General features: G+C 51.2%; 3 protein-coding genes across 3 annotated transcripts in view; 2 read left to right on the forward strand and 1 right to left on the reverse strand.

Moving 5' to 3' along the window:
* Positions 1 to 67: 67 nt before the first annotated feature.
* Positions 68 to 9,228, forward strand: CIMIP2A (ciliary microtubule inner protein 2A). Its single transcript, XM_010720765.4, has 7 exons — positions 68 to 346; positions 2,017 to 2,210; positions 3,949 to 4,214; positions 4,860 to 4,956; positions 5,158 to 5,252; positions 6,674 to 6,791; positions 7,944 to 9,228. The coding sequence occupies exons 1-7, from the start codon at positions 291 to 293 to the stop codon at positions 8,030 to 8,032; spliced, it is 915 nt and encodes a 304-aa protein (XP_010719067.2). The 5' UTR covers positions 68 to 290; the 3' UTR covers positions 8,033 to 9,228.
* On the reverse strand, positions 8,023 to 10,136 carry TUBB4B (tubulin beta 4B class IVb). Its single transcript, XM_085239119.1, has 4 exons — positions 9,978 to 10,136; positions 9,752 to 9,860; positions 9,571 to 9,681; positions 8,023 to 9,227 (listed from the first exon to the last, which is right to left on the reverse strand). Exons 1-4 carry the CDS (start codon positions 10,032 to 10,034, stop codon positions 8,167 to 8,169), a joined length of 1,338 nt encoding a protein of 445 aa, XP_085095245.1. The 5' UTR covers positions 10,035 to 10,136; the 3' UTR covers positions 8,023 to 8,166.
* Positions 10,137 to 11,818: 1,682 nt separating this feature from the next.
* NELFB (negative elongation factor complex member B) overlaps positions 11,819 to 17,890 on the forward strand; it is a 32,168-nt gene continuing 26,096 nt past the window's right edge. The window contains exon 1 of the mRNA XM_085239120.1: positions 11,819 to 11,977. Coding sequence (XP_085095246.1) covers positions 11,939 to 11,977 — 39 coding nt within the window. The 5' untranslated portion in view covers positions 11,819 to 11,938. The remainder of the gene's footprint in view (positions 11,978 to 17,890) is intronic.

Genomic DNA, 17,890 nt, shown 5'->3' on the forward strand with positions numbered 1-17,890 from the left:
GGGCAGTCGCTGTGGTGTGAGTGATCGTGAGCATGTGTCTGCGCCCTGGGTTGGAAGGAGCAGAGCAGTGCCATGCAGCTGCTGCATCCCGAGGTCGCAGATGGGACAGGGCTCTCTGGGTGCTGGCACGGGGACCTGGAGCATCCAGCATCCTGCTCGGTGCTGTGCTTCAGTGAGTGGTGTTGTCATTAAACCAGAAGGACCCAAAGAGCCGCAGCGCCTGCAGCATCACAGAGGTTTCCCAGGTAACTGCTGTATGCCCTCATCCCATCCCTGAGCTCTGCTGTGCCATGGCAGCCCCCAGGCAGAGTGTGCTTTTCCCTCCCCATCCGCACCACATCCCTGGGTAAGTGCTGGGGTTTACCCACGACGTCGGTTCATTTCCAGCAAATAGCTCAGGTTGGGACCAAACAGTACCTGTGAATTCCGGTTGTTTTTGTATTTCTTTTAAAGGCACTCTTAAATGTGCCACATAACAAAGGGACATGGCTCGGGGGGGACAAGCAGCTCCTTGCAGCAGGCTGTAATTATGCTGTAGGGCATCAAGAGGAACTTCACAACTGTGCTTTCATCAATTTAAAGAAGCAGAGAAAAGTTCCTGGTCTGGTCTCCGGGGTTTGGGTTCAAAACTGAAATCATTTCTGCATCGAGGATATCTAAAGATCTGAAGTAAATATTTGTGTGAACACAACACAGGGTCAGTGATGGATCTGTGTTGGTGGCTGTGGGTGGTGGGGATCTCATTGGTACGCAGCTAGGCTTTCTGAAAGACTTTCTGCACTGCTCTTTGATGGCCTTTGGAAGGTACAGGGCTGGGGTTGGTGAGAGGATGCTCCCATCAGTGAGTTCCTGGTTGAGAAGGAAGACATGGAAGGCAGAAATGAGGTTGTATGTATGTATGTTTGTAGGCTTTGCAGTGGGCAGAGGTGTGTGGGGCTGGTGGTGACGTGGTTGGGCTCTGTGCTCCCAGCCCTGGAGGACGAAGAGGAGCAGAGCTCTGTGTGAGGCCATCGAGGTCAGGGAGGTCTGGGGGCAGCGTGAGCCCTCCGAGGACAGCAGTACTGATGGCATGGAGGTTGCAGGGTCTGCTGCTGCAGTGGTGGCAATGACCCAAAGGTGCTTGAAGGGATTGGGAAGTCAAATAAATCCAACATTAGGAATTTGGGGAAGGGCTCGGTGCACGGAGAAATGCTCCCATCCTGGGTGCTGGCACTGCCTGTCCTATCCTGTCCCATCCTGCAGTGCTGGAGTGGGGCCAGGGCTGCTCCCTGTCACCCAGGGATGGAGGCAGCTGCTCAGGGGTGGGTTTTTAGATCAATGGCTGTGATGGTGGCCTGCAGAACTGGGGGATTTCTCTGGTTTATTAATGAGAACGCCAACAAAGAAGCTCAGCCTGCAGTGCTGATCCCTCCCCAGAGCACCGCAGCTCATATCAGCCGTGCTGTGATTCACTTTGTGGCAGATCTGTATTCTCTGTAGGCCCAGACCTGAGCTCCTCTGATCGCCTTGCTTTTAATTGCTCATAAACAGAACCCTTTCTCAGCCCCGCCATTACTTTGTTCATGACCAGAGGTCCTCTGCCCGGCCTGTAATTATTTGGGCTACGTCATCTGCTCAGATTTATCATCCTGCACAGCTTCCTGGTGTTGCAAGAAGTATTGAAAACCAATGGGAAGAGGCCACCGAGCTTCTCCAGCTCCAGCAAAGGTCCTGCAGGCACTGCAGGAGGTCTGCCAAGTGTAATGAATGGCTCTGCCGGCAGCTGTTGAAAGCAGCTGGGAGGGAAGTGCTCACTCATGGCCTTACGATCCTCATGCATCATCCGCCTTTATCTTTGAGGTTCCTTCCAACCCCTGGATACGCAGGGATCGTTGATGGGGTGTCTGTGTCTCCGTGCTGTCACAGGCGTTTCTCCTGGACTTGGGTTTCAGGAGATCCCCAGGCACAACAACGCTCTGCCCCGTGCACAGCTCCACATGGGCACCCACATGCTGTGTGTCTCTGTTTCCTTTCCAGCTATGAGGGCTTCCTCCCTCAGTACAACTACCAGTTTGGAGAGACCTATGGCAAAACCACGTACCGCCTGCTGACAGACCCACACATCCGGAGGAGCCCTCGCTCCGTGCTGGCACCGCTGTGCAAGCCGAGGTTCGTTGAGGACTTCAGTGGGACGCAGCACAGCCTGCAGCCCTTCCTCCCCGAGCAGCCAGGTGAGCAGAGCCCAAAGTGCCCAAAGTCGTATGGGTTTGGTCACCAGTGAGGTCTGTGCCGCCCGCAGTGGTTGGTGCTGCTGTTGGTACAGTTCCACATTGCCCGGGAGCTCAGATACCTGCAGAGCTCGGGGCAAAGCCTCAGCCAACGAGTGCGTGTTGGCATCTGGTGGGGCACAGAGAAGTTTAGACCTCAGGTTGTCTTTGCTGGGGTGGAGATAAATGGCCTCAAGTTGCTCCAGGGGACGTTCAGGTTGAAAAGTGTGATAATGCATTGGCACAGGCTGCCCATAGGTAGTGGTGGAGTCAGTGACCCTGAGGTGTTCAAGAATGGGGAGATGTTGCACTGAGGGACCCTTTACCTGCTGGGACTTTGTGTCTCGTAGCTTCCTGCAAACTTCTGCTCTTCCTGCTCCTCCCAGCCGTGTTCTGCAGGACCAGGACTCCACCAGGCAGAGTTGGTTGTTGTTCCCAGGCTTTGTTCCTGGATGTTCCCATTTGCATTTCCTTGGACTGAGTGGTTTGAAGGGACCCAACAAACCAGTCGACCTGGTTGATGTCTGTTAGTACTCTTTGCCATTGTTCTCATCCCTCTCAACCCCACCACTGTCTGTAGCTGGGAGCTCAGTCTCCTGCTCACTGGTGACGTGCTGGGAACACAGCCATGAGAAGCACCGTGTGCCTCCATTCCTCAAACCTCCACTGCAAGCTTTGCTCAATATTGCCTGCCTTCCTTAGGCACAATATTATGCACAACCATGGCCAGAGAGCCCCAACAGTGCTGCAAATGTGGCCTTCAGCAAGCTCAGCACCCAAAGGATTGGGATCTTTAATATTAAAGACTTGTTGGTGGGAACACAGGACGTTGTTGGTTCCTACCCATTGAGTCCCATGTTGAGTTTTTCCTGGAATGCTGTTGGGCACAGTTGTTGGGGCACAGTGGTTGTGCCGAGGCTCAGGGTGGCCATGCAGGCACTGTTGAGGGGATATGGATATGGGTATGGGTATGGATATGGCACAGGCTGGTCAGGAGCTGCTTAGAGCTGTTTGTATACAGAGGGATTTCATTTTTGTCAACCCTGCCCATGGTAGAGGGTTGGAACTGGATAATCTTTCCAACCCAAGCCATTCTGTGACTCCTTTTCCTGTCAATGCAATAACTGGTTTGCCAGCTGAAGAAGAAAAGCAGAGATGCAATACTTTCAATAGAAATGTAGGAAACATTAAGATAATCTTGCTTTAAAACTGGCACGCTGGGTTGGAAAATCAATTTAATTGAGGGTGCCATTAGCCTGGACTGTAGCTGATAGTGCTGTTGCACAGAGTTTGTGTATCCTATAACATTACATACAACATATGTCGTTTATCTTATAATTATGGGCAGATTACAAACCTAAATGCTGACCAATAGCCCCATACCTGTGCAGGAGAAAGGGGTAAAGCCTGTGGCCGGTGCTGGTGGCAGTGTAGATGCCATAGAAAAGGCAGTGGTGGCTGTGGGCTGAAAGGAAAGACTTGGAGAACAAAAGTGGGAAGGATTTGGTCTGTTTAAAAACAAAGAAATAAACTGGACACAGTAAGTTTTCTCATGAGGAATAGCAGTTGTTCTCCATGAGCACTGAGCTGAGTGCTCTGGGTCTGCGCTCCTGTCCTGAGGAGCAGGAGGGGGCTGAGGGCACAACGCTGGCCGTGCCACGTCCCATCCCACGTCCCATCCCACCGTGCTGCTTCCCTGCAGGCTACTTCCCTTACGACAGAGCCAGAGCTCTGACCAACTTCCCAGAAGCAGATTTTGGGCCGAAGCCACCCGCACCAGGGCCGGCAGAGGAGGAGCTGACGCGCACGGAGGCCCAGCGTGGCCATGGCGGCTCTGGGCTGAGTGGGTGCCCACCGAGTGCGGCCTGGGATCCCTCGGGACCCCCACAGGGACAGGAGTGGCGGCTGCCCCCAATCCCTGCAGCCTGTGGGCAGGGCAGGTTGTGTGGAGCTGCAGGAACCGGGCAGGTGAGACCTCGGGGGGGGGATGTGAGGGGATGGGGGTGGGGACTGGGGGAGGACGGGGGCTCAGGACCACCCCAATGGCTGAGAGCAGTGTCCCAGGGCTCCAGCAGCTCAGGGCCATCCCTCTGCCTGCTGGCGTAGAGCCGTTCCCTAAAACACTGAGTACCAAAGTTGCACAGATGTTTTCAGGAGTAGCAAACACGGCTCATCACCAGGAGGATGTTGTGATGAGCACCCAGTTCACCTGGGTTTCCCAGTGATCCCTCTTAGAAACATTGGGATTCGACTTTGACTCTCTGGGACAGTGCTTTGGTCTCCTCATTTCTGCTGGAGCCAGCACTAATGCAGGGCTGGCAGCCAGGGCCGTGCTAATCCCTGAAAGACCGAGATCAGAGATTAGAGGTCTGACGTGTGGAACCAAAGCTGCTGAGAAGGGCCATCCCTGCTCCCACATGCAGCCCTTCAGCTCCCTGGGCACCCTGCAGGTCTCACCTGCCCATTTGGCCTTAAAAATTCTGGAGCAGCTCTATGGGACAGCAGAAGGACAACGTGGCAATGGAGGTTGGGATGAACAGGTTTTGGCGGTGATGGAGGTGGAGGGGAGCAGGTTTTACCAGCCGTGTCTTACATTTCTGCTTTTATTTTGAGCCCGTGAAAGCTGAAGGTGTGACGCTGCCAGCAGCCGTGGATTGGCGGCTCCCCAGGCTGGATGTGCCCAGAGTGATCCAGCAGAAGGTCATCCCAGGTAGAGGGGGAAGATGGTAAAAAAAAAAAAAAAAGGGTGTTTGGAATAAATCTCACCTCTGACATCCAATTCAAATGGATGGATTTGAATGAAGTTTTTCCTTCCTATGCTCTGCCAAGATCTTGTATTTACTGCAGCAGCTTCTGCTCCCAGCCTGGCTGAGCCTGCCTTACACAGCCTGTGTTCCATCTCAATCCATAGGGTACGCTGGATTCATACCACGATTCACGTGGACCCTGGGCACAAATTACCTGCAGTGTGTGAAGGAAGCCATGGCTGAATTTGACAGACAGCAGGTAGGGTGCACGCAAGGCTGGTTGCAGCCATGTCCTCTCATCTGCACACCCAGCAGCAGTTTTGTTTGCAGCAGAACTGGGGGTATCAGTGCAAGCAAAAAAGCACCATTGGGTAACATGCTGGAAAAAATGGCGAGCAATTAAATTCTGTAACTTGTTTCCTTGGGACACTGAGGGAGGATAAATGAGTTCATAAAAGGATTAAGGTTCACGGGAGGCTGTGAAAAACGTAGCTGTGGGTTCAGGCACCCTTATGCAACGCATCCTTTGCACCAGGGTAGTGATGGAGGTTTCTTCCTTTACTAGCATTGGCCTGTCTCCAAAAGATGGACACCTGATTTCTACACCCTTCCCCAAAAGAGGAGAAATACCCATACTGTAAAGCTCTCATTTCATCCTCTTGCTGTAGCACTCCTCTGTATCACGCCGTATAATCCTCCTACGTGAGAAACGAGCTCCCTCCCACTGTGGTTAACAGATTCCTCCGTGCTGCCAGGTTGGATGTGGCCACAACCCACTGTGCTGCTTGCCAGCCTGCCCTGCCCCTCGCTCATGAGGAAGCCCCTGCTTGGGGGCTGGATGCTGCTCCCCGTTGCAAGGACCAGCAGCGCTCAGGCTTGCTGAGGTTATTTCCAGCACATGAGGAGCTGAAGGGATGAGGAAAAAAAAAGAAATCACACCAAATTTCTGTCTAAGATGGCTTCAGTCTTCGAGCCTCTAATCTGCTGCCCTAAATCTCTGTTGCCCTAGGTTACGTGCCGAGATGCGCCGCGGATCATTTCTTGCTGGCTGCATCAGGCAGAACAGTGCAATCCTCTCGCTTCAGTGCAGCTCTGGGAGGGCGGCAGGAGGGCTGCAGCACTGCGTGGGGCTCCCAGGGGCCCTGCCCCCTCCCAGGGCAGTGTAGCATCAGTGGGACCTCTGGGGGTTCTGCCGCACAGTCCCTGCTCTGTGTGACCTCACAGCAGGTGCCAGAGGCTGATTTACACTCTCCCTTCAGCTCACACATCCTAAGCCTTCCTCTTCCTCCCAGGCTGGGAATTAGGTGTTAATCACCACCAAGGAAAAGCGGAAGCTGTTACAGGGGTGACAGCAAACAGATGTGCAAAGTCACAGCATGAGGTGCCCGCCGCAGCGGGAGCTGATGGGTCTCAGCACATCACCATCCTGAGCAGAAGGCATCCGGGCTTTGGGGCCGATGCCAAATGCAGAGCTGCAGTGTGAGGTCTGTGGGGCCTCTGCCAGAGCCCATAACTTCAGGGAGGGGAGGGGAAGCTGCAGCGTAGCTTAGAAATAGGAGAAAATGGAACTGCGGTGAGAGAACTGCTTTTTGTTAGTTTGAGTGCTGCCTTTAATAAGGATTCAAAGTGCAGAGCTCTGTAGCCGCGTGTTTTACAACGAAGGGTGTTATTCTTTTCCAGTTTCTGGAGAGGAACCCAATTCACAGCTTTGGCAAGAGATTTCCCCAGACATACTGGCCTGGCAGCAACATCTACACCAGTGCTGGACTGATACCAGCCTACACAGGCTTTGTCCCACGTAAGTTCATCAGCTGGACAAAAATGAAAGTCACCAACGCTGATTAATGACTGTCATTACGTAGTGCTGCTGGTAGCTGCAGTGTCAGAGCAGAGGCAGTTCCTCAAGTGTTCGGGGGGGGGGGGGGGAGAGGGGGGGTTGAAGGAAATGCATTCCAGTGTGCTCAGTGCAGGGGAGCTGGGCTAAGTGACCTTTAAAGGTCCCTTCCAACTCTATGAGTTCTATGGTTCTGCTTACCTGTGTGCTTCACCCTCTGCCAGAAGCCCCCAGCACTCAGCACAGCTCCCTGGGGGAGTGGTGACCAAAGTAACAGCCAGGAGGTCTGGCTGGGGAACGTGTATGAGCTTCAGTGTAATGAAGAGGAGAAAAACCGAACAGAAACCTGCACCCTAAAAGCAGGGATAAAAATCAACTGCTCCAAGCTTTAAAGATCTTCTCAATCTTTTCACCTACAGAATTGGGCTTCTGGGTAGGTTTGAAATTGGCCACCTGCTTCTCTGCACAGACACATCTCACTGCTGAGGGCAATTTCAGCTCCTATTTTCACTCTGGGAGGAGAAACTTTAAGTCAGAAAACCCCCAGACCAGTTACAACCATTTCTTCATTGAGAAAGCAGCCTATCTATTTTCTGTCCAGCTATCCTGCAACAGAATAAAAGAAATCCACAAGGCTTTTTGCCTGTGTTGCTGGAGCTCTTTGGTGCAATTCCTCTGCAGCCACAGCACAGCTGCCATGAGCTGTAATGCCCCAGCTAGCTCTGTACTGCTGCATGGCTGCAGCCTGGGCGAGGGCAGCGTTTCTCCCTCTGGAACCACCCACCTGCATCTGAAAGGCAAATTGCTGGCACCATCCCACTGCCCTGGCAGACACTGAGCTGCAGCTTACAGCAGCCTGCGCTTCTATTCTTTTCTGAGCTGCTCAGCTCTGAGGCTGAAGCCTGACCCAGCACCTGTAATAGGAGTCCATGTGCAGGTACCTAAATTTAGATGCGGCTTAGAGCTGAATTTCATCCTCCATGTTAAGGGTATTCCCCTCCATCGCTGTATCCCACAACACGAGCAACTGGTGCCCACCATCAGACAGGGAGGGAGAGCATGGCTGCCATGCTGAGGGCTGCTGCTCACACCATGTCCTGGGTTTCTCTTTTCCAGACCTCCGCCACACCTACGCTCTTACTTTTGGAAACAGCACCCGCAAGGCTTACGAGATGGAACAAAGGAGACGAGCCTGTGCACTGTGAAAAATGCTTTAATGGTGCCTGTACAGCATTGGAAGTGACTTGAAGACGAGAGAAGGAACACAACACAGAGAGAAGTTTTGAATGACAGTTCATACAGCTTTAAACAAAATTTACAGGTGTCATCAGCATAGCTCTTACTCTGCCTCCTCCTCAGCCTCTTCCTCAAACTCCCCCTCCTCCTCAGCAGTAGCATCCTGGTACTGCTGATACTCAGACACCAGGTCGTTCATGTTGCTCTCAGCCTCTGTGAATTCCATCTCGTCCATGCCCTCCCCTGTGTACCAGTGCAGGAAAGCCTTTCGGCGGAACATGGCCGTGAACTGCTCTGAAATGCGTTTGAACAGCTCCTGGATGGCTGTGCTGTTACCAATGAACGTGGCAGACATTTTCAGGCCACGAGGTGGAATGTCACAGACCGCTGTTTTAACGTTATTAGGAATCCATTCGACAAAGTAACTGCTATTTTTGTTCTGGACGTTCAGCATTTGCTCATCTACCTCTTTCATGGACATACGGCCTCTGAAAACCGCAGCTACGGTCAGGTAGCGGCCGTGCCGTGGGTCACACGCAGCCATCATGTTTTTGGCATCAAACATTTGCTGCGTGAGCTCTGGGACGGTCAGAGCACGGTACTGCTGGCTGCCACGGCTTGTGAGGGGGGCAAAGCCAGGCATGAAAAAGTGCAGGCGGGGGAAGGGAACCATATTCACCGCCAGCTTCCGCAGGTCGGCATTAAGCTGGCCTGGGAAACGCAGGCAGGTGGTGACACCGCTCATGGTGGCTGACACTAAATGGTTCAGATCACCGTATGTTGGCGTAGTTAACTTCAGTGTTCTGAAGCATATGTCATAGAGAGCTTCGTTATCAATACAGTAGGTTTCATCTGTGTTCTCCACGAGCTGGTGCACCGACAGCGTGGCATTGTAGGGCTCTACTACAGTGTCTGATACTTTGGGGGAGGGCACAACGCTGAACGTGTTCATAATTCGGTCTGGGTACTCTTCACGAATTTTGCTGATGAGGAGAGTGCCCATGCCAGAGCCAGTGCCACCCCCCAGAGAGTGAGTGAGCTGAAAGCCCTGCAGGCAATCACAGCTTTCTGCCTCCTTTCTTACAACATCTAATACGGAATCAACTAATTCAGCACCTTCAGTATAGTGGCCCTTTGCCCAGTTGTTTCCTGCTCCGCTTTGACCTGGAAGAGAGCCATTTTCGTATTACGTTACGGTCACTGCTTCCTGCTCACAAGCAAAGCTTAAGAGCATCAAGGCTCTGCAGAACCCCCACAAAAGCTTCCATTTCACCAAGCTGCAGTCGCACAGCAGCACCTCCAGCAATGACTCGGCACAAATCGCTCTCACCCGGCCACGCACCGACCCTTTTCCTCCTCCCGCTGTCGGTACCGGCAGCCACACGGCCGGTTTCTCTCCCGTTCGGCCCCACACCAGGATTAACCCCTCCCGGGGCGGGGAAGCCCGCAGTGCGGCCCTGCCCTGCCCACCCCGCTCACGGCTCGGCTCCCTCCCCCGCTCACTCACCAAACACGAAGTTATCCGGCCTGAATATTTGACCGAAGGGCCCCGAACGCACCGAGTCCATGGTGCCGGGCTCCAGGTCCACCAGCACGGCTCGGGGCACGTATTTACCGCCTGCAAAGACAGGGAGAGGCGGTGAGCGCGGGGCGGGGCGCGGGCCGGGCGGGGGCCGCGGGGGCCGTACCTGTGGCCTCGTTGTAGTACACGTTGATGCGCTCCAGCTGCAGATCGCTGTCTCCGTGGTACGTGCCCGTCGGGTCGATGCCATGTTCGTCGCTAATCACCTCCCAAAACTGCCGGAGAAAACCCCGTCAGCGACGGCGTGCTCGGCCCCCCGCCGGCCGGCCGCTCCCCGGCCGCTCCCCGGCCCCCGCGCTGCCCCCCACCCCGCCCCGTCCCGCCGCCCGCACCTTGGCCCCGATCTGGTTGCCGCACTGCCCGGCCTGCAGGTGCACGATCTCCCTCATGATGGATTCAGCGCAGCAACCTCCCAGCCAATGCCGCTCTTCCCCCCAACTGACGGCGTTAGGCGACAGCCAGGCCTTATATAGCAGCGGAATGCGCGCGCAGCCTTCTTTTCCCCTCCCAGCCGGCCATCCGCGGCAACACATTGGGTACTCATAACGAGGCTCTAAAAATACGGAGTTCTTATTGGTCTAGGCGCCGCCACTCAAATATGGGTTTCTGTTGGCTCCGCCTATTTGTCTGTTGATTTTACTGTCAGGCAACCCTGACTCACACGCGCCCGCCCTACTTGCTCAGAGCGCTCCTCATTGGCTGAATTGAATGATTGATGTCGGGCGTGATTGGCTGCGGGCCTCAGGGATGAGCTAACGTCATTTGATTGGACGAAAACGAAGTGTCCTAGTAACCGTCGCAATGACTCCGCAGCACGCTCGGGGCGGTGGCCAGTGCGGCCGCGTATTCCCGAAGCCGTGTGCGCACTTTGCGCAGCGTGGGCGGCAGCTCCGCCTCGTAGCCGGGTGGGGAGCGGTTCTGTGGAAACTTCGCTGGACCGCTCCCCACGGGGCCTTGAGCACCCCGTACCTCTCCTCCCGCCCCACATAAAGGGGCGCCTCCACATAAACCCGCCGCCTCCCCCAGCCCCGGGGTGCCGCAGCAGCACTGTGGGGGCAGGGAGCCGCTCTGCGCATGCGCGGGCCGCAGCGCCTTTCTAGCACTTTCTGGCGCGCAGCCGCCTGAGGCGGCGGGGCCGCGCGGCCGTTATCATGGCAACGGCGCCTCACGCCGGGCGTCGGTTGGGGCGCGGGCGCAGCGCTGGGCGCGTTTGTTGCTCTCTGCCTCACCGCCCTGCCCGCGGTGGCCGTTGCCTTCAGGTGTGTGCTGGCTGCGGCATGCAGGCACGGGTCGGTGCCAAGGCAGGACCAAGTATGCAGCAGTGCCCTGTTAGGTTCTTTATCCAGTGTTACAGTGTGCACACAAATGGATGCACAGAGCAGACCAGTGGCTTTCCTGGGTTGGAGCTGGAATGGCGGCTGTGGCAGAGCTGTGCAGGGCGATGCCTTCATCCTGAGCTCCTGCTGCTCCAGCCCTGTCATTAGGCAGCCCAGCATCCCCAGCTGCATCGATTCCTCCTGGCTTACCTTTGCCCTGTCCCATTCTGCACCATTATCACTTATTACCCGGCTTCATTTGCACATTCTTGCACAGACAGCTCATCTGTTGGTCGTGGCTTCCTCAGGGCCTGCTGTGGCTGCTGTTTAAGCAGGGCCTTGTTATGATTACACATCTTCATTAGGATGCTAGTGAGGTCTGTAGGTCCTAGCGCTTCTTGTTCCATAATGGAGCTAGAACTTGAAAGCAGCTCCTAATTGTGCTCCCCAAGCCCTGTCAGTCGCAAAATGTTGCCTTGATGTGGGGGTGGACTGAGGCGAAAGCAGCAGATGACCTCAATTCTCTATACACAAACAGAGCATGCCGGGCTGGCACTCTGTGTACAGTTCAGGCACTCATGTAACACACAGCCACATTATGACTTGTATCTGTATCAGGATCTATGTTCAGATAACAATGACCCAACTGTTTCTGAGACGGGGTCAGGTGAGGAGGTAAGCATGAGACGAAGAATATCATGAAGGCTTTTGCAGGAGATAAAATAGCCTCTGGTTGTTGGCTTAATACAAGGGTGTGGGTGAATGACATTTTTGGCATGTAAACAACACGTACCCGCAGAAATGCTGGAAAGAGCCCAGGAGCATTTGGAGCAGCCCCAGAGGCACCTGGACAACCCTGGAGAGCCTGGGAAGAGCCTCAGAGCATCTGGAGGAACCTGAGAGCTGCCTGGGCAGCCTCCAGAGGCCCTGGGAGAGCCCTGTGCAGAGCACAGAGGTGCCCAGACAGGACTAGGAAGATGCACATCCTGCTCGTCCTCCACGTTCTGAGCCTGAAGGTAGGAGGCTTATGCAGTTCACTGCAAGACAGCTGAGTAATGCAAAGGCATTAGGGTCCAGATTTATCCCACATGATTATAGGCATGACATTGAATTAAATTGCTAACTCTGGGCTGCATTCATGCCAGAATCGGTGGAAGGGGTTGGCTCAGCTCACTCCAGCTCTGAGGAGCACTCTAACTACACCTTTTCTTGCACATAAAGGTATATGAGGTAACAAAATCCAAAATGTCTCTATCTTATACAAGTATCAAAGGCAGCTGGGATCAATCTGGACCAGACTTACTCAAGATTTCATGCAGCTGTGCAATAATCAGTAAAGACAGCTTTTCCTCCAGGATGTCATGTCATATCTTCAGAGTAAGATAAAAAATGAATACTGCCTTCTTTCTGATTAAAAAGATAGAAGGGAGCTTAATTTTGCCTGTGTTTTGCTGCTTGCGGTGTTCTGCTGTCTAGGAAAGTATATTCAGCACAAATTAAATTATCATCAAGGCCTGCTCAGAACAGCATTAGCAAGCTTCTGTGCTCATACAGCACAGAAAACTCTGCGTAAAAGCAGACTGGGGGGAGCCACTGCAGGGTTGGGAGGGGGTTTGCTGGTACACATGCTGCTGCGTTTCCTGCAGATAGAGGGCTTTTTTTTTTTTCTTCCAGTCAGAAGGCAGAGGGCTGTGCATTAGTGGCAAAAGTCTATTTCCTTCCTTCATTAGAAATTATGAGCCTCTGTAGCCTATGCTTCTGCCAGCTTACGCTTGTGGTTCAGCCCTCTCTGCCTTCAGTGTTTGGGAAGCTGTTCATCAATGTGTAGAGTGAGAAATGGTGGCCGCCCCCAGCATTCACGATGGCAGCTAGGAAGTGGAATTACTCTGTACAATTAAGACTTTGGATACCCATCCCCAGCGTGCAAGCAGGGTCACACCCAGTATAGCAGGTGATAATGCCCCATGGGGTAGCTACAGTTTTGCTCCTGTGATGAAGTCTGTGGAGGTTTCCCTGGGAGATTCGGCCACCTGAAGATCCACGGATTAGGAAGCCTTTCACATTGTTCAGGCAACATTTATTTTTGCTATTTATATTCCACTCAGCCAGTACTTCTATACCTAGCTACATGCAGATCCACAGGAAATGACAATTCTATTTTAAATACTTTTGCATTTTTTAACTTAAAGCAGAATGCCATTTTTTCTAAGCTGTCTCTGAGAAGGAACACGGCCAAACTGCCAGCAGTCTCTACGGAGCACTGCTGGAGCTGCAGACCATTTTAGCCCTGTGACTTCTAATGCTCTGGCAGCCCAGCAATTACTGCTACCAGAAGGTAAGCTGGCAAGTAGTGAGGCTGCTTCCTGCCAGAACCTTGTCTCACATGAAGCATGCCTTCAAAGGCAAACCATCTGTACTAAGCTGACAATTCTGCAAGTCCTGGGAGAAAGAAAACACAAATTCTATGGCCCTGCATGAACAAAATGATAAAGTGCATTCCTAAATGTTCTTGGTTTAGTGGACACTCTGCACAGAGGAGCTGCTGCAGATTCCCAAGGCAGGGAAGTAGGAACATTGGAAAGTAATAGGAATAGCATGGAAAGGAACAGTTTGACCAATTGGGGCAGAAATGTGTCTTCCACATTGTGTCTTTTATTGAAGACATCTGGTTTAACTGGGATTTGATTTCTTTGGAAGCTCTCAAAACTTGCTGCAAGTGACAAATAAGGAGACTTCACCTCATTTAGATGCTTCCAAATTTCCCATCAGTGAGGATTGCTGTATGAATTAATGACTAAAACAGGGATGCTAAAAAACATTAGAGGCCACTATTGCCAAGCCAAAGTCGTGGGTTTAATCCAGAGGAAGACGTAGAAGTGAAGTTAAAACTAAACTGAAAGTTGCATTTCTTTTTTTTTTTTTAACTCTATTGTAGGTGGTTTTTTCCTTTAACTTTTTATGGTAAATGTTTTTATGAACTGTCTTTACTGCTTTCAGTATGGAAGCAAATTTTACTGTGAATACATTTGGTTTGAGAGAAATACCTCGAAAAAAAGTAATTTTTGAGTGCTGCCTTCCCCTTTTACAGAACCACTGTTGTTCATGTGCTACGGGGGCTGTAATTCCTTATTCTTTACCAGCAAGCAAGGCAGCAGTTTGTGTCTCTGAAATACTGAACTGAGCCTTGGATCTGGGGTGGAGCTGGTGGGAACACAAACAAATCATGGAACTAATTCTGCTTAAATAGGTACAAATGAAGCTCTGAGTTCCAGAGAAGGAAGCTGCAGAATGAATGTGGGTGAAAGCCTGCTTCTCAAATTGCAGAGCTGTCAGTGGTGTCATTCCAGGTTTATGGTATAACCAAAGTGTGGCATGGGTATGAGCACACCTGGTCATTCCAGTCGTTCTGATTTTTCATTTCTAAGGATAAACAGTACTTTATTTTCAATGAATTACTGTTCCTGAGAGATTCTGCCTCATGTAGATCTTCCAATGAAGCAGGTATTGCAGGTGGGAGGTTACATCCAGAGGCTGCTGAGTGAGAGGTGCAGCTGCAGGATTCCTGGTTGAGAGGCTGTTGTGGTTTAACCCCACCAGCAGCTGAACACCATGCAGCCTTCTGCTCACCGTGGGGTGGGGGAGGGAATTGGAAGAGAAAAGGTAGAACTTGTAGGTTGAGGTAAAAACTATTTACTAGGACAGAAGAGAGCTACAACAGTAATGATAATAATTACATACAAAACAAGTGATGCACAACCAGCTGCTCACCTCCTGCTGCAGCAGCCCCCCCTGGCCAACTCCCCCCAACCTGAGTTTCCTCACATGATGTCATGTGCTATGGAATATCTCTGGCCAGTTGAGCTCAGCTGTCCTGGTTTTGCCCCCTCCCAGTTCCTTGTGCCCTCCCCAGCCCTCTTGCTGGCAGGACAGTGAGAAGCTGAAAAACTGAAATGTCTTTGGCTCTGTACAGTGCTGCTCAGCAAAAACTAAAACATCAATTTGTTCTTAGCAATGTTTTTCTCCTTAGGCAAAAGCATAGCATCATACCAGACACTATAAAGAAAATCATCTCTGTTTCAGCTGTAACCAGGAAAGAGGAACAGCTGGTTGGGATCAAGCAGCAAGTCCATCCAGCCAGTATCTTGTCTCTAATGATCTAGCAGCCAGAGAGCAGCAGGGCAAACATACTTGGTTATGGGAGGTGGTTCTGGCAATTCTTTTAGCCATAAGCAAGCATCTTTTTGTTTAATAGCATTGGTAGATTGTTTTCAGATAAATTTATCTAATGACTTTTTACAGCTACATAAGCTTTTGACATAAACATGGACATCTGTCATGTTGAGTCCCATCATTTAACCATGATCTGTGGAAGAGCTCCTTCCATTTGCCCTCACGGTTTCTGCTGAGCTCCTCAGTTCAGAGGGGTGCTGTGGGCTTGTTACTTCTAGCTTGCACTCAAGAGGTCTTAAACATTGTCAGTGATTACTATGAAAATGAATGTAATGCTGAAGCAGCCTTTAATTGTCATAAGGATCAATATTAACTGGCTGTTTACATCTCCCTCGTGCTTTAAATGAGTGAACTTTGAACACTGCTCCCATGTTTTCCTCATTCACTGCAGTACAGTGCCCATAGATAAGCACTGTAAGTATCACCTTTCACTCAGCAGATATGCTCCTCTAACGAGTTTGCTCTGAGGAGCAGTGACTAACTCAGTCATGAGGTGGGCATATGGTGACACCCCCTGCTGTGACCAAAAATAAATCTTCCTTCACACAAAAGTTGATGTTATCATTCCTCCGTCTCTCTCCCATCTCCTCTCCCCCATTCCCCGTGCAGTCCTCTTCCAATTAGGGATTATTCTTTCTCTTATTGCCAAAAGACCCTTCATCGTACGCCATGCTATTGCCCCGTCTCTCTGCATGGAAATCTTTTTCCACTAATGCTGCTGTTTCTTATATCACTGATCAGAGCTGCTTTTGCCTCCCACATGTAGAGAACTTCCACAGTGCAGCATATCTTTTATCTCTATCCACATCAGGAGGCTGCTCATCGAGTTTCCGGACGAGCCTGCTTGCTAATGGATCTGATCTGCTGTGGGAGCAGCTACCGGCGTTAGGGATCTGCTGAGCTTGAAGGCGCTGCCCCGCCAGCCTCCCTCTTGTGACTAATCTCCGTCATTGCAACTCGGGAGAACGAGAATTTATGCTCGCAGCGCTTATTTAGGAGCACCCTACCGCAAGGAGACTATATCTCACGGAGAGCATAGTAGAAAGCAGGTCAAAGACTTTTCATTTTCATGGATTCCACTGTGTACTGGTACACGTGGGAGTGACTAGATATGCTACTCTTGCAAAACCTCAGAACGCTTTAATTCAGGCATCTACTTGCCTGGATTTGATGGTGTTACAGAAAGACTTTTATTTTAAGATAGCTGTGGCAAAAATCTGTGTTTTGCTGATCCCAATTTTCATTTGGACTTGTTCTACTAATAGCATTTCCATCTACTTCAGTTCTGAATTAGCTCTTGAAGTGGGAGTGTTAGTCCATGAGGTAGGACATAAACATCATATGGCTTTCTACTTTGCTGGAAGATTATCTGATATATGATCATAGGCATGGTATAAGAACACAATTTAAAATCACAGAATCACAGAGTGGCCTGGGTTGGAAGGGACCATGAAATTCCAACCTCTGCCAGAGGCAGGGCCACCAACCTCCACATTTCATAGCAGCCCAGGCTGCCCAGGGCCCCGTCCAACCTGGCCTTGAACACCTCCAGGGGCATCCACAGCCTCTCTGGGCAGCTGTTCCAGCACCTCACCACACTCTTGTAAAGATGTTAGGGCTCACTTCATGTCCTTCTCCCACAGTCCCAGGGAGCCTGGGTGCCTCAGAACAAGAAGAAGGGAGCAAGTCTGGTCCTGTTGTGCTGGACGTGGTACTGCAGAACTGCACTGCAGGCACCGTTGTTTATCTCAGTTGGTGTGGTAGTTCATTGGTACAGTCTGGATGGGATTTATTGGCTGGGATTCCATGATACTTTGGAAATACTATAAACTGGAAGAAAGACAAGGGTCTAATACACTCCTACAAACATGCTGACATGAAATTTAAGCTACTCTGTCAGCAGCAGGTCAGCGAACCTATTGTGTTTCTGGAGCTTTGGATTTCTTTCTTATGGATGCTTGCTGACAGCAGCATAACTGCATTGACATGTAAGAAGACATTACCTGCCAGAAGAGCTCTCCCATGGCTCAGCCCATAGTGAGAAGGGAGGGAGCTATGCATGAGGAATTTACACACAGATTAAAAATCTTCATTATTAATCATTTCCACAATTAACTACTGCACTGTAACCAAAGGCTGCAAGTATCTTTGTTTCAAAGTCGGTGAGGTAATCTAGAATCTCTTTTTAAGTAGATTTCTGCTGTCGAGGTAATCTGGGGATTAGTTCTGCACGTTTACGAGGTGTTGAAATGACAGAGCTGTTTCTGTAGGAAGTTGGTAGAAAGGAGCATGTTACCTTGATTGGCTTGCTTTCTTCTTGTAAGTTCCCAATTGTGCATTTTTTTATTTTTATGGCTGAAAACGCACTTCAGGGCTTTTAAAATACCAATTTAGCTCAGTGTCTAATGAATACACCTGTAATTGTTTATTTCTGCTGGATAGCATTTTTACTACTGCCCATTTGAAGCCTGGTTTACCCTGGCTGCTGGGGCTGCCTGTTGGGATGGGCAGCACAATCATTGTAGGAGAACAAATTTGCCTACTCTCATCTGGTACCACAACATACAAGCCATCAACCTGCAGCTGAAGACAGCAGTGGCTGTATTTGGAGGGAGAGTGGTGGCAAAGGAGAGACTAAAGCTACTACCAGTGTGTGGTGGCTGTTTTAAGATTGCGTTTCCAGAAGCAGGAGGATTGAA

Source organism: Meleagris gallopavo, chromosome 19 (assembly GCF_905368555.1).
Source record: "Meleagris gallopavo chromosome 19, MGAL_WU_HG_1.1, whole genome shotgun sequence".
In the NCBI taxonomy this organism is placed as follows: domain Eukaryota; kingdom Metazoa; phylum Chordata; class Aves; order Galliformes; family Phasianidae; genus Meleagris; species Meleagris gallopavo.